This window comes from Moschus berezovskii, chromosome 8 (genome assembly GCF_049115385.1).
Source record: "Moschus berezovskii isolate FMDL1 chromosome 8, NW_MosBer_1.0, whole genome shotgun sequence".
NCBI lineage: Eukaryota > Metazoa > Chordata > Mammalia > Artiodactyla > Moschidae > Moschus > Moschus berezovskii.
In genome coordinates, this window is record NC_142467.1 from 80,894,465 (window position 1) to 80,911,565 (window position 17,101).

The 17,101-nt window shown below is 39.5% G+C and overlaps 1 protein-coding gene across 1 annotated transcript; it reads left to right on the forward strand.

Annotated features, from left to right (window-relative positions):
* The first annotated feature begins 14,771 nt into the window (after nt 1-14,771).
* Nucleotides 14,772-15,497, forward strand: FTMT (ferritin mitochondrial). The gene has a single exon (XM_055431265.2). The coding sequence runs from the start codon at nt 14,772-14,774 to the stop codon at nt 15,495-15,497; it is 726 nt and encodes a 241-aa protein (XP_055287240.2).
* The last annotated feature ends 1,604 nt before the right edge of the window (nt 15,498-17,101 follow it).

Sequence of the window (17,101 nt, forward strand, 5' to 3'; positions counted from 1 at the left end):
TTTATCTGCTAGAGAGGGAAAGAATGGTAGAGTACCTTTATAGTATGCTTGTCCCAGTCATCTGTCTTCTGGTTGGATTATAAATGAACTATGAACAGGGACCTAAACTATGCATGCCATGTACCTTATGAGTACTTGAAAGTGAAAAGAAAGTGTTAGTCGTCCAGTAGTGTCTGACTCTTGTGACCCCATGGAGCCCCACCTGGTTCCTCTGTCCATGGAATCTTCCAGGCAAGAATACTGGAGTGTGTTGCCATTTCCTTCTCCCGGGGATTTTCCCTACCTGGGGGTTGAACCTGGTCTTTCACATTGCAGGCAGACTCTTTACCAACTGAGCCACCAGGGAAGACCTATGAGTACTTACTAAACGCAAAGCAATGCAATCTTACTTTATGCAGAATGAAAAATAAAGTGAGATCTTTTTTTTAATTAGTTGGGTAAAAATGACTAATCTCTATAGTTACAGAAACAATTATTGGATGAAGTGGGGCATTCTCAAAAGTGTCCTGCATACACTATCCTAAAATAACTCCATATTTCATTTATTTTGGCTAGCGTTTTTCCAGTAGGCATGCATGAGTGCATGTCATCAATTCAGTGAGTGAGAAGTTTGATAACACCATTTTTCTATATCATGAAGATAAATACAAAACTTAGCTTTAGGCTTACAATTAAATGAACCACAAAACTCTTATTTATTAAAACACATTGCAGATTTTTTGAACGGAAATTTATTCATGTTCAAAGGCAACAAGAAATTATTGTAAAGGTCATTGAACTGAAATTTGTTTTATTTTTAGTTTTCAAAACAAGAATGTGCTTATATTTCAATTTTGAAATATATTCTCTTAACTATATTTTCTTAACTATGTCATATTTAGGTGGACAAATTATAAGAAAAGTAATAGAAAATATATCTGGTAGTAATAGAAAATATGCTGATAAACTATGAATAACATTTTAAAAGGTAATTAAATCAAAGCCTCTGCAACACCCATCTATAACAATACAAAAGCCCTAGATTCCTGGGAAATTATCTAGAATCTATATCCTGTTTCTGTGTGTGTGTGTGCACTCAATTGCTCAGTGGTGTTCTAGGCTATCACAAATTGTCACCCCTCTTTCCAGTAAGTATACTTGTTCTTAATCTTTCTCACACCTATTCTATATTAATTCTCTACTAATATTTTACTCTTATATATACACTCTCTTTTCCTTCCAAATATGGAATTGTGTATAAAAACACAGACATGTTTATTTTTCCATTGAGAATATCTTTTTAATACCTCTCCATATGAACACAAAGAGAACTATTTTATTCTACTAAAGGGCTGTATGATGTTTCATTGTATAACACTTATAACCCTTATAAGTTATAACTTATAACTCTTATAACTTATCAATACTCCAATGAATGATAGTTTTATTTTTAAGTGCAACACTGCAATTCACATATGTTTATGTACTTACTATGTACCATATTTTTCCATATAATAAATTTCTCAAAATAGGATTGCTAAATCAAAATTTTTTATGACATTTTTGTAAATAGAATTTATTTGTAGATTCCTACAGGGCTCATATAACATTTTAAACTATGGTAGTTTGTTGTTCTTTAGTCAACAAGCTGTGTCCAACTCTTGTGACTCCATGGACTGTAGCCCATCAGGAGCTCCTGTCCATGGGATTTTCCAGGCAAGAATAATGGAGTGGGTCATCATTTTCTGCTCCAGGGGCTCTTCCCAACCCAGGGATAGAACCTGAGCGTCCTGCTTGGCAGGTGGATTCTTTACCACTGAGCCACCTGGGAAGCCCATGGTAGTTAAATGGTATTAGTGGTTGTCTACACTGGCCCTAGTAAACAATCTGAACAAATACAATTGAACGGCCATTTCATTTTTCCCTACAACCAAAAACTAAAACTATCTACACAGCCATCTAAAGCTTCAGTTTACAAGGCTCTGGTGATAGGCAATTCTTTACTTACAGGTAAAGTTTTATTCTGTTTGATAGAAAGGAAAGCCACTCTGCATTGTCACTGAGTAAGCACTAGCGTCTCCTGATTTTACTGAATTCTAAAATACTAATCATTTTTGGGAAAACAGAGCATGTATTAAATGAGTATAGTATACTTGAAAATAAATACTGCCTTAAGGCAAGCCTGTTGTTATCCAAATTTGTCGCTCTGTGCCAGTACTCTCTAGTACACAGCTTCTTCATTCTTAAAACAGATAAGTGAAATAGACAAACCGTATGGTCCTTTCTGGTTCTAAAATTCTCTACTATAATTCATGTCACTAAAGAGAGCATTGCCTTACTATTCAACTTTTTAAATATTCTTCCCATTTTGATTGAAAATGGCATTTTTAGAAACATCTTTCCTAAATCCCTTCAGATTGTGTGAAACTTGAGATACATGTGTGCATATTCTCTTTACTTTGTAAACAGTCAAAATGGATGTGCTGATTCCTTCTACAGTGCTTTTGTGAAGATACAGTGAGAAAAAGGACTTAGGATAAATTGTATAGGGCTTCTCACATACAGCTGATTAGTGGCTAATACTTTTCTCAAGATCATTGGAGTAGGTTTTGAGCTTATGTTTAAATTCTGTATCACTGGATAAAGAAGATGTGGTATGTGTGTGTGTGTGTGTGTGTGTGTGTGTGTGTGTACAATGGAATAATACTCAGCCATTAAAAATAATTAAATAAGGTCATTTGCAGCAACATGAATGGACCTAGAGAGCATCATACTTAGTGAAGTAAGTCAGACAAAGGAGAAATAGAATATGACATCCCTTATATGTGGAATCTAAAAAGAAATGATACAAATGAACTCAGTTATAAAGTTATTTCTATTATTTATATTCTTAATGCTTCTATGAGTAATTCCCATTTTGAGTATTGTTTATTTGCAAGATTTTTCTTGTTGATTATTGTTACCTGATGTTTCCTTTTTTAGAGAAGCTTTTTAAGACAGCTTTGACTCTGTTGAGCCTCTCAATTTTATCTTTATTTTTATTGCATTAATACCTAGTATGTATTAGTTGCTTTCTTTTCTTTATGATTATTCTGTTTATTTTGCTAACTTCTTAAACTGGCTGTATACTTATATACTCATTGCTTTTCTTTTTTATGTAAAGTCTACCACATTTAAGGCCTCAGTGGATAATGTTTTCCACATCCCGTAGGTTTTAAGACTTTGTATTTTTGTTATCTTTCTGTAATGATGTTGTTTTTAAATGCCATGTACTCAGTGAGTGATATAAACACATTGTAAATTTCAGTTTTCTAATAAAAAATTTTGAAAATTAAAAATTAAAAAAAAAATAAAACAGAAAGAGACTCACAGACTTAGAAAATGAATTCATGGTTGCCAGGGAGGAAGGGATAGTTAGGGACTTTGGGAATGTCACGTACACACTGATATATTTAAAATGGATAACCAACAAAAACCTATCATATAGCACATGGAACTCAGCTCAATGTTATGTGCCAGCCTGGATGGGAGGGGATTTTGGGAGAGAATGGATACATTAATACATATGGCTGAGTCCTTTCGCTGTTCACCTGAAACTATCACAACACTGCTAATTGACTATACCCCATATAGTGTTAAAAATAAATAAAATTAAAAATGCTGTATCACTATATCCTATTTTAAATTATAAAATTTTCACAATAGCAGAATTAAGTAATAAATCATTATAGCAAAATTTCATGACATAAGTATGTGATCCTGCTCCTTTCATAAAGAAAATAATACTTTCAAACATATTTCAGTTCTGTTCAGTTCAGTCACTCAGTCATGTCTGACTCTTTGCGACCCCATGAATGTCCTGAGCTAATATTGAGAGAGCACAAAGCTTAAAAAGAATACATTTATTGTCATAAATCATTGTTGGTATCCAACCCATGAACTAAAAGAACCCTTTGTTATGTAACTTAAGTAACAATGGCAAAGCACATCTTTGGTGGAAGTGGCATCCCAGGGTTCTTGAACTTAAAATAGTTAGTCCAAGCATATATAAAGGTCAGCACAAGTATGTTTTATGCACTTTATTGTTTTAAAAGATTTCAAACTGCAACATATTATAGTATGAAAGGATGGCATCAATCATTAAATTCTTTAGACCTAGAAGATTCAAAACTTTGATCCAATTAAATCAATTCTCTCCTAAGATACAATGTATACACTTGTCCATATGGCAAAAAATATATATATGCCACAGTTTTGCCTACCCTCTTTCTGTTCCTAAGAAACTATATCCTCTCATCTTTGGGTACTTCCTATGATGCTTTTCTGCATAGAGTTCCCATCCCCCAACTTCTTTTAAGACCATAGTCAAATCTGACCTTCTCTACAATGCAGTTGCTAATAATCTTGACCTTGGTTTGAGATGCTAATGCAGTCAAACTTCAATGATTGTATGTGGCTCTTCCATTTTATCTTTTTATAAAAAAAATTATTGGAGTATCAGTTCAGTTCAGTTCAGTTGCTCAGTCGTGATCGACTCTTTGCAACCCCATGAATCACAGCACGCCAGGCCTCCCTGTCCATCACCAACTCCCAGAGTTCACTTAAACTCATGTCCATCGAGTCGGTGATGCCATCCAGCCATCTCATTCTCTGCCGTCCCCTTCTCCTCCCACCCCCAATCCTTCCCAGCATCAGAGTCTTTTCCAGTGAGCTGCTTTATAAAATTACAGTTTATACAATGTTACAATGTTCTACTGTAGAACAAAGTGAATCAGCTATACATATATACATATCCTCTCTTTTTTTGGATTTCCTTCTCATTTAGATCCCCACAGAGCACTAAATAGAGCTTCCTGTGCTAATACAGTAGGGTCTTATTTGTTATCTGTTTTATACATAGTATTAACAGTATATAGGGCTTCCCTAGTGGCTCAGGGGTAAAGAATCCTCCTGCCAATGCAGGAGACACAAGTTCGATCCCTGGGTTGGGAAGATCCACTGGAGAAGGAAATGGCAACCGACTCCAGTATTCTGGCCTGGGAAATCCCATGGACAGAGGAGCCTAGAGGGCTAGAGTCCATTGAGTCACAAGAGAGTTGGACAGAATTTAGCGACAAAGCAACAACAGTAATCAATAGCGTATTTATGTCAATCCCAATCTCCCAATTCATCCCACCCCCCACTTTCCTCATTGATGTACATTTGTTCTGTACTTGTGAAAAAATTTAAAAAAGTGTAAGTCACTAAGTCATGTCCAACTCTTTGCAACTCTACGGACTACACAGTCTGTGTAATTCTCCAGGCCAGAATATTAGAGTGGGGTAGCCTTTCCCTTCTCCAGGGGATCTTCCCAACCCAGGGATCAAACCCAGGTCTCCCGCATTGCAGGCGGATTCTGTACCAGCTGAGCCACAAGGGAAGCCCAAAAATACTGGAGTGGGTGGCCTATCCCTTCTCCAGCAGATCTTCCCGATCCAGGGATTGAACCAGGTCTCCTGCATTGCAGGTGGATTCTTTACCAACTGAGATATCAGGGAAGCCCCTTGTTTGGTAATTTTGTCTCTATTTCTGCTTTGTAAATAAGATCATCTATACCAATTTTTTGAATCCACAAAGGCCTTAATATCCAACCATATCATATATTTACTCTTCTAGCACTAGGTGTTCAATATATTTACTTGGAATTGAATCCAATTAAGTCAAATCAAATTGAAGATGACTTGTGTTCAACCTCTAAGAATATAAGGCTTAGAATTAATAATTATTCACTGGCCTCTAGTAGTAGTGGAGCTTGACAAAAAATAAGCTATTACATGAACTGCAACTAAATCATTAAACAAATTATAACTCCCTTAACTTTGTTTCTTAAGTATTATTTGGAACGGGAAGTTTGGAGACTTGAGGAAATTGTAGTCCCTAATTCACTTTATTAACAGTATTATTGAGTGCATCTTTAACACTAGAAACATAAGAATGAAAAAGATGGAAATTCTCCTTTTAATCAGAATTTTTCAATATAATGGAGTAAAAAAAACCCTAAATAGATAATTATAATTTATTCTTATACTAGGTTAGTAAAAGGGATTATGGACTCACTGAAGACTTCTAAAAACCATTTAAAATGTAATCAAGAAAACAGTGGAAATTAGCCAGAAGACAAAGATGCAGAGGGAAGAGTGGCAGACACAGTTGAATGACTATGGGAAGCAACAGCAGTAAGGGGTTGGTCAGAAGGTAAATTAATGTTAATTTATTTAGTCCCTGTAGCAACCACAAAGGGCCTTCTTGGATTCAGCTAAGCATTCATATTTCAAGACTAGCACCATGCCACCCAGAAGAACAGAAGATAAGACCCACAGCTTCCTGGCATCAGAATATGCCAAGCTTCCTCTCAAGATTCCCATAAAATTGGTAAGGAAGATGCCCTTGCTAAAAAGCCTCATGTCCCAGCGGAGCCAGTATCTCTTGTAGCAAATGCACTAAAGGCATTCCCAGAAACAAGAGTCACCATACTCCAGGAAGTGAGAATGTTAATTTGCCAATCGGAGGTAATTTTTCCACAAGTGAGATTACCTAGACATACACTCCACATCTTAACAGAACTAGACTAATCAGCAGTCACAATCTCATGGAGAAGTGGGAAAGATTTTGTTAACCCTCTACCCACAAACCCTCTGTGATTACTTCTGGGCAAAACAGTGCTCCAGGTAGAGGAGACAGCCTATAGATGCCTTAGGGAAAGAAAAAAGGGTACATTCCAATGTCTAAAAAGAAGTGTATAATGACTGAAGCATATCAAGTGTTCAGAAGTGTAAAAGGTGTGGGAATGAGAAAGAAATGTCACAGAGAAGCAAAGGATAATGTATCTTGCAGGACTATAGCTTAATGTAGGATCAGTAAAAGATTTGATATAGGGAATGATATAATCATACTTACAGTTTAGAATGCAAAATGGAGCTACACCTGTATGGAGCTCTAGCAAGAGATGCAAGGGAAAGAGTGAGTGAGGTCAAGTAGTTATTCCCCTCGATTCTTCCCTTCAAGGTTTCCTGAATGGGCTTTGTCCCTTGACTAGGTGTCACCACTCCTTTCCAGGTGGTTCTTTCTCAACAGTACAATCTCACCTGGGTTCTGGTAACCAGTACTCCTCTTGAGGGCTTCCCTAGTGGTTCAGCTAGTAAAGAATCCTCCTGTAACACAAGAGACCTTGGTTCAATCCCTGGGTTGGGAAGATCCCCTGGAAGAGGCCATGGCAACCCACTCCAGCATTCTTGCCTGGAGAATGCCCATGGACAGAGGAGTTCGGCATGGGGTTGCAAAGAGTCAGACAGAACTGAGCAACTAAGCACAGCACTGCTCTTAAGATTGGCTCCAGAGTTGATGAACTATCTCGTCTATCTTCCCTTTACATATATCCATATATAATCCCTTTATTGAACTTTTCTAGAACTATTCTAATTTTTAAGTGTGCCATCTCTTTTCTAACTGGTCCTGCACTGATCACAATGAGACAAACTATTGTTTTTGTAAATCAAGTTTTATTAGAATATGACATGCTTATCACTTATGTATAGTCTATGGCTGCATCCACACTACAACAGTGGAGCCGACAGATGTGACAGAGACTGTATGGCCCACAAAATCTAAAATATTTATCTGGCCCATCATAGAAAAAGCTTGCAAATCCCTGTCCTAGAGTCTGAGGGTAGACTGAGCTGTAGACAAGACACAGAACTTGATTGTAAAGGGAGAATTTCACTGAAGACTGAATTTGCAGCCCTCACCAAAATCAGGATTTTGATAGAGAAGGTCAAAGAGTTGAAATGGAGACATCTGGGTAAGATACACCCGAGTTTATTTGACTGACAGACTTGCCAGGGATTTTCTTGGCTTGCAGAAGCAGGCCATTTCCTCCTGTTAAAAGGGAGAAGCACGCCCCTCTCTAGCTTGTCTAGAGTCTATGCAGAGGCATCAACAGAGGCAGGTGTCCTACAAGCCCAGGTTTCTAGGACAGCATAAATCTAGTTGCCCAGGGTGCTATAACTAAGTATTACAAACCAATCAGCTTAAGTCAACAGAAATTTATTCTCTTGCAGTTTTGGGTGCTAGAAATTTGAGACTTATTGGCAGGGACATATTCTGTCTCTGAAGATGCTAAGGAAGCATCCTTCCATGCCTCTTATAGTTTATGGTGATCTCTAACAATCCTTGTTAGAGAGGAATCTCTCACTCTAATCTCTTCCTCACTTTACATGGTTTTCTCCCTTGTGTATCTATGTGTCTGTTTTAAACTGTCTTCTTTGTAACACTGTGGACTGTAGCCCGCCAGGCTCCTCTGTAAATGGGATTCTCTAGGCAAGAATACTGGAGTGGACTGCCAGGCCCTCCTCCAGGGGATCTTCCTGACCCAGGATGAAACCTGTGTCTTTTACATCTTCTACATTGGCAGGAGAGTTCTTTATCGCTAGTGCTACATGGGAAGCCCAGTCACTGCCACCCAAATCCAGTATGGTCTCCTTTTAACTTGACTATATCTGCAAAGGACTTGTCAGGTGGTGGTAAAGAGCCCTCCTGACAATGCAGCAGATGTAAGAGACGTGGTTTCCATCCCTGGGTTGGGAAGATTCCCTGGAGGAGGGTATGGCAACCCACCCCAATATTCTTGTCTGGAGAACCCCATGGACAGAGGAGACTGGAGGTCTGTAGTCCATAGGGATGCACAGAGTTGTCCACAACTGAAGTGACTTAGCACAAACACATTCATTCCATCCACCCTTATGTGAATAATTAAGCTCAAATCTCAGCATGGTCTAAGTAAGAAAATGCTGGTAGAGTGCAGAATTCTAAGTGAGGAAAGGCTTAGAAAGTGAGCATGCTAGATTGGGTCTGGTATATAAGATCCAACATTCCAATGACTGGTGGTACTCACTGTTTACACAAGACAAAAAAAAGAATGTGATGATGAGGTAATCACCAACATTCATCAGAAGCTAAGAAATGTAGGCCAGAACTGACTAGAAAACGTGCTACTATAGATAAAGGACTTGGTTCCCAGGATTATCTCACTTTGGGTCCAATGTATCTATGGACCTATCTAGTTGTTATCATCTCAGTTCTGAATGCATAATTGGAATGGACACTTAGCAGGTCCCAGGATCCTCACACCGATTCTTTGACACATGGAATAAGAGCTGACAGAAAGGTTGAGAACAAGCCCCCATCCATCAAAGTTCTTAAAGCCAATGAGTGCCACACGCTGGCTACAATGGCAATGATCACAGACATCCCTAAAGACTTAAATGAGGCAAATGTAATGGTCCCTACTACGTACATCACCATTTAAGTCACCAATCTAGTCTCTGCAAAATCCCATGAATCATAATGGAGGATAGTGTACTTATCCAAGCAGAAGCCCTAATTGAAGTTGTTGTTCTAGGTATGGGATCTTTACTGAAACAGGTCAACTAAGCATCTAGTTCACGTACATGACTTTTGAACTTAGACTGTATATGATTTTCAATGTCCACCAGGAAGGAGCAGCTGAAGTAGTTCACATTCACCGAGCATCGGCAGCAGTGTGTCTCCTCATTCTCGCTTCAGAGATAGGCTAAATCGCCTGCCCTCTGTTACAACAAGTCCAAAGACAGGCTGGCTCACCTGAACACTCCACAGGGCATCATGTTAGAACGATGGCAGTAAGCTGATCAGATCTGGTAAGCAAAGAAATACTCTGGATACTCAGGTTTAGAAGGTGGAAGATAATCAGTGGCTAGAATACTGGTGTAGTTTTTGGAGTCTAACAGTTTGAGGCCTGCCAGATACCTCTCCTGGAGAAGACAATGGCAACCCACTCCAGTACTCTTGCCTGGAGAATCCCATGGACGGAGGTGCCTGGTGGGCTGCAGTCCATGGGGTCGCTAAGAGTCGGACACGACTGAGTGACTTCACTTTCACTTTTCACTTTCATGCATTGGAGAAGGAAATGGCAACCCACTCCAGTATTCTTGCCTAGAGAATCCCAGGGACAGAGGAGCCTGTTGGGCTGCCATCTATGGGGTCGCACAGAGTCAGACTTAGCAGCAGCAGCATCAGATACCCCTTCCAAGGTAAAGTAAGAGTGACTGCACCTTGCCCCTCTGACCCTAGATGAATAAATAAGATGAATAAAACAGTTTGTGAGACCTCTTCCAGTTTTAGAGGCAGCATGTACTGCACTTGAGAGCTCAGGTCTGGCTCATTTATCAGGTGACCCAGAAGATTTCCCAGTTTTGAAAGGATCCCAGAGTGAGGCCAGAAAGGGCTCCACCGTTCCGTTCCATCGCTCAGTCGTGTCCGACTCTATGCGACCCCGCGGACTGCAGCCTACCAGGTTTCTCCGTCCATGGGATTCTCTAGGCAAGAATACTGGAGTGGGTTGCCATTTCCTTCTCCAGGGGATCTTCCCGACCCAGGGATCGAACCCGGGTCTCCCTCATTGGAGGCAGACGCTTTAACCTCTGAGCCACCAGGGAAGCCCCGAAGGAGCTCCACAGCTGAGTCTAAACACTCCCTGTGGAATTTTGAGAGATTTCCTAGTGATAATACACAGACTAGCAATACATATATGATACTTTTTCTTTTTTCAAGACAACTTCCTCTGTTGTTCTCTATTCAGAATTCTCAAATACTCTATTAACAGCAAGTACATGATCCTTAGTAATCAATAGACTTCTCTCCACCCTGGCTTTGTCACGTCTCACAGAAAAGCAATTTTAGAAAGGACCAGAATCAGTGAAAATGAAGAGTTGCTTATGCTACTAACCTTTTTTGAAAGTAAATATGAGAATGAAAACAGGAGAAAAAATACGTTTATTACAAAAACAAATATGAGAGTGAAGTTACTTTTCATCTTTTCTTTCCCTTATTATAACACTGCTTCCATCTATTTTACACAAAAGTACAGAGTGTTGTTTAAATATAAACATTTTCCAAAGTAAGTAAGTTTTTTAAAAAAAATTAGTATTTACAACCAAATGTTTTAAAGAAAATAATATGATAAAATTTGATCTATGTATATTATATAAATCAAAACATGACTGTGTGAATAACAATCCACATTCACATAGTTTTTAATTTCCAATTTGCAAAGCATTTTAGCCTACAAAATAACCAATATATCTATAAAGAAGAGATGAGTGGATCTTGTTATTCATTTGGAGAATGAAATTTAAGTACAGAGGTTTTTCTGGACAGGCTCAGAGAACTTAAAGTGAAGCCATCTACTAACATATTTTATAAAAGTGCATCCAACCAAGCTTGTATGTAATATGAAGTAAGAATTTCTGTCCCTATCTATTTTGGCACGTGAAAGGATTTATTTATGCTTTTTAAAAATAGTCAAGCTTCATGCGAGGCCTGAGGATTCTAAAATGAATAAGATGATGGTTCTGCCCTTAAGGACACATACACACACTTTACACAAGGAATTATAACTATGATAATGATTATAATTATATGATATGATGTGATAAGCTCTCCATATAAACAAACTCTTTGCCAACAACAACGAAACGTAGTCATGAATCCTACATGAGGTTATGTAAGACTTACAAGAGTAGGTAATATATTTGATGGGAAATTAAAAGATGAGATGGATCTCATGAGACAGTGAAAAAAGGGAAGAGAAGAAGGTAAAGAAGCAGAGGGAATCCTAGAGAAGCATGAAAGTAAGGAGGTGTTCAAAGAATAAAAGAAGCCATTGAAACTGAGGAAGAAATGATTTGTGAAGAGGGGTGGGTGATGGTCTAGTTTCATATTTTTGGTCTAATTTCATATTTCATAGCAACATTAATTTTACTGTGAATACTAGAAATCAAAATGTCCATAGATTTTTTAAAATGTCCATAAGATAAAAATAACACCTACAAGATCTTTGCATTTTTGAAGTTTAGCAAAATATATGACAAACTCTGTAATGAGAAAAAGAAACATTTTTGACAAGTTAACATGCAATATTTAAATGTGCATTGTATTTTATGGCATTATTTTGCATTACATCTCATGTATTGCATTTGTTTTATATCTGTGAATTTTATTACCCAGGGATAAGCATTTATATGAAGAGCATCATTTCTCCTAAAACACTAGTAGGAGCAGTTGGCATTTAATACCACTCTAAAGAATCATTTTCATAACCTCTCTTCAGGGAACTACATTTTAAGAGTAGAAAAAGTTTGAGGAAAATAAAAGCAGAAATGGGTTTGGAGAAGCAAAATTAGTGAGAAATTGCTCAGTGAATATCAATCACATTCTACTAGCAGAATTTGAGTATCACTAGATTTGAGGTCTCCTGCATTGCAGGCAGGTTCTTTACCAACTGAGCTATCAGGGAAGCCTAGATTTGAGGCCGCCATCTTTATTTATGGTACACTTTAAGAAGCTCATTTGAGACTAGGGCGCTTACTCCAAAGCTGCAAGCTTGATATGTTCACATAATAAAAGAATTTCTTTTTTTTATTATTTTATTTATTTTTTTTTTTGGAGGCTAATTACTTTACAATATTATATTGGTTGGTTTTGCCATACATTGACATGGATCCGCACCGGGTGTACATGTGTTCCCCTTCTTGAACCCCCCTCCCACCTCCCTCCTCCCCATATCCTCCCTCCGGGTCATCCCCATGCACCAGCCCCAAGCATCCTGTATCATGCGTCGAACCTGGACTGGTGACCTCACTATCCATACATGATAGTAACAATATAATATATGTCAGCATTCTTTATAAGTTGTGTAAGTCTTACCAAATGCAATAATAACCATCATCACTTGCTCAATAACACATTGATTATGAATAACCACATAGAAATTATCCAATAAAAACTATAAAACAATATTTTGAATGCTTATTCCATGTCAACCACTCTGATAAGTCCTCTGCATACATCTCTTATTTAATCTTTTCAACCACCCACTGGAGGCAAGAAGGATCCTAAATTTACAACTGAGGAAAGTGACCTAGATGGGAAATTTGACTTGCACACAGAAACATAGGAAAGTAATATACGAATAATATAAACAAGACCTGAACAGAAGCAGTACTAATATCAAAGACCCAGATACTAACCATAAGAAATTAAACAACCATAAGAATAAAAAATGACCCAATATATAAATGAGAAAGATTTGAACATACACTTCATCAAAGACATATGGCTGGGAAAAATATGCGAAAAATATACTTAATATCACTAATTATTATGGAAACACAAACTAAAAATACAATGAAATACCAGTATACACTTTCCCTGGTGGCTCAGCAGTAAAGAATCTGCCCGCACTGCAGGAGCCACAGGAGACCGGGGTTCCATCCCTGAGTCGGGAGCATCCTCTGGAGAAGGGCACAGCAAAGGGTTGGAGGCAACTAAGCAACTAAGCATGCAATAGGTGTATACTGGTGCATGCGTGCTAAGTAGCTTCAGTTGTGTCCGACTCTTTGTGAACCCATGGACTGTAGTCCACCAGGCTCTTCTGTCCATGGAATTCTCCAGGCAAGAATACTGGAGTGGGTTGCCATTTCCTACTCCAGGGTATCCTCCTGACCAACGGAGGGATCAAAGCCATTATCTCCTGTGTCTCCTGCATTTGCATCTCCTGCATTGTGCCATCTGAGAAGCGTATACCTACTAGAATGGCTGAAATATGACAACTAAATTTAACACGACATTGTAAATAAACTATACTCCAATAAATTTTAAAATTACAACAGTGAGTGTCAGCAACAATATGAAGGAACTTGAACTCTCATACAATGCCAGTCAGGAATGTAAACTGGTCTAACAACTTTGAAAAGTTGAAAACTTAAAACGTTAAGCATATATGTATTATATGGTCTGGCCCTTCCACATAAAGCATTTACCCGAGTAAAGAGAACACCTGAGTTTGTGCCAGCGTACTCAACTGTGCTGGACTCTTGCAACCCCATGAACTGTAGCCAGCCAGACTCCTCTGTCCATGGAATTCTCCAGGTAAGAATAATGCAGTGAGTTGCCATGCTAAGCTCCAGGGGATCTTCCTGACCCAGGGATGAAACTGGGTTCCCTGTGTTGCAGGATGATTCTTTACCATCTGAGCCACGAGGGAAGCCCCAATTTATATATTTTTCGTACTTTTCTACAATATTTGACTTTTTACAATGAAAATAAATTTATATCTAAAAAGAAGCCATTTTTAAAGAAAGCACTATCTTATAGACTCATGAAAATTTACCCAGTATACTGGCAACTATTTCCATACTTAAATTTGTAAAAATAACCAGAAGGTCAATTTATAAACATCCTCTTTGGATGTAGACCTTTATTTACTCTCAGATGAATCAGTGTTGATTTTTGTTTTACCCTATTTCACTGCCTTGTCTCCCCCATCTCTTGGTCCTTGGACAGAAAAAGGTCAGAGAGGGAGGGCAAATACGATTTGGCTCCATCCTTTCTTTTGCAAGTCACAGCATCTACTTTTCCGACAGCACTTTAAACTTAGATGACATAGTAAATAGCAAACGCCCAAGTGCAGAAGTCTCGCGACGACGATGGGGGCAATGTTTGTAACTGTTGTCAGCCCTTTCGTCACCGCGAATGACGCGCGCGCGCCCGCAGCGGCCCTCCGCCTGGAATTCGATGAGTGTGGAAGCCGGGGGGCGTGTGACGCAGTCGCCGTCGCCTAAGGCTGCGTTCTGATTCAGATCTGATGCCCCGGCGGCGCCTGACTGCGCGGCGAGCCGGCCTGCCCTCAGTTTCCCTACTTCTAAATAGGAGAGGCCATGCTGCCCTGTTTCTTGTTCCTGCCCAAGCACCTCAGCACACCGTTGGTCCTGCGCAGTGCGCGCCACGGCTTCGCTTTCCTGCCGCGCTGGGTCCCCAGGCTGTCCTCGGGTTTCCCGCCCGCCGCCCCCATCCGCCTGCTGGCCGCAGCCGCCTCTTCCTGGGGGCCGGCGGGGGCCGCCGGCGCCCCCTCCCGCGTGCGCCAGAACTTCCACCCGGACTCCGAGGCCGCCGTTAACCGCCAGATCAACCTGGAGCTCTATGCGTCCTACGTGTACTTGTCCATGGCCTATTACTTCTCCCGAGACGACGTGGCCTTGCACAACTTTGCCAGGTATTTCCTTCGACTGTCCCGGGAGGAGACCGAGCACGCGGAGAAGCTGATGAGGCTGCAGAACCAGCGGGGAGGACTGATCTGCCTGCAGGACATCAAGAAACCGGACCAGAACGACTGGAAGAGTGGGCTGAATGCCATGGAGTGTGCTCTGCTCTTGGAAAAGAATGTGAACCAGTCGTTGCTGGAATTGCACACTCTGGCATCAGACAAAGGTGACCCCCATTTGTGCGATTTCCTAGAAACCCACTATCTGAATGAGCAGGTGAAGTCTATCAAAGAACTAGGTGACCACGTGAACAACTTGGTTAAGCTGGGGGCCCCCGAGTCTGGTCTGGCAGAGTACCTTTTTGACAAACATACCCTTGGAAATGAAAACAATCACAACTAACCCATAGGCTGCCTTCACAAACAGGGTGTGCCAGGACCCAGAGGCAGCTGTTTCCTCCTTTCTTTTTATTTTCTTCTCTTATAATGTCTCAATAAAGTGATTTGTAGAGAAAATGTATTTAGCCCCATGTTAACAATGGCTGTTTGCCCAGCATCAAGATGATTTTCCCAGCCCAGAATGAGATAGTATAAAAAAAGACTGCACAAAGCTACTGAAATAGATGCAAACTAAATTTTTACAGTTACCAAATATTATGCCAGACCATGACCCTGCATATCGATGAATTTCAACTCAACAAATGCCTGTTATTTTCAAGACATTATGTTAAAGGCTAAAGTGGAAACATGTGTAAGATAAATATGCAAATAACTATAGCAAGAAGAAGGATATGTAGTATTGCAAAAATAATTCGTGCAAAGTTCTGTAACAAGTTTTACGCTTTTCTAAAAGTGCAATCTGTTTTTTGAAGGATTTTGTGATCAACCAAATTCAAGAAAAGCTAAAAAAGTATAAATGCTGGATTTGGAAAAACAGTATAAATGCTGGATTTGGAAAAACACAATGTGTGCTAGTACTTTAAGGGCTCTGGTAAATCTTGAAATTAAAAACAAAATCCAAACCAAAAAAATTATTGGATTATTTTTCATTTAGCTCAGTGTTTCCCAAACAAACCCAATCTCGGCTAGCTTTTCGTGTGTGTTTTAGCAATGATAGTATAACCATACCTATATATCTGATAATAGACTATACAGCCTCCCTTTTAACATACCAAAAAGAGTGAATACACTGCAGAAAACACCTTCCTGTGGCCTTTAAAATGAAGCTGAAAGAACATTAGGATGGAAAAGTCAAGAAGGGATCCAGAGTAAAAGAAGCATCAGCTGGGCAGATGTTTTCTTGGGGAGGCGGGAGAAGGGGCAATAACGTGAGTAGGAGAATACAGTACGACCCTTACATACAAACCTTTCAGTTTTGAGCATTCAAAGATGCAAGCATGCATTCACATGTCCAGTCATGTTAAGTTAGTTCATGTGTTTGGTGTACATTGTCACATGTGTGCATCCTCCACAAGTGGTTGTGCTTTTGTGTACTTTACTCTATAACACTCTATAGGGTATCTTCCCCAGTGACTCAGATGGTAAAGAATCTGCCTACGATGCAGGAGACCAGGGTTTGATCCCTGGGTCAGGGAGATTCCCTGGAGAAAGAAATGGCAACCCACTCCAGTATTCTTGCCTGGAGAATTTCACAAACAGAGGAGCCTGGTGGGCTACAGTCCATAGGGTCACAAAGAGTTAGACATGACAGTTACAAGCACACACACACACACTACACAGAATATAGTAGAACAGCATCTTTTTAAATAGAATTGAATCCAGCAAGGAACCAGAACCTGTGCCGTCAACACCAGGCATGAGTGAAATTGCAGTTTGTCCTCCATCTCCTATTGCAAATGGATCCTTCAACTCTGCTTTCTCCCAGCTTGTCTCTGTCCTCCAGTCAGTATCTCTTCTTGGCCTTTTTGCTCAATACCAACCCCTGTATGCCAGGTATTGTACTTCCCTACTGTACTTTTCAAGGTACTATACTGTGAGATTAGAAAT

What these genes read in the sequence shown, in the direction of transcription:
- FTMT (XM_055431265.2), top strand. Translation starts at nt 14,772, where the DNA reads ATGCTGCCCTGTTTCTTGTTCCTGCCCAAGCACCTCAGCACACCGTTG.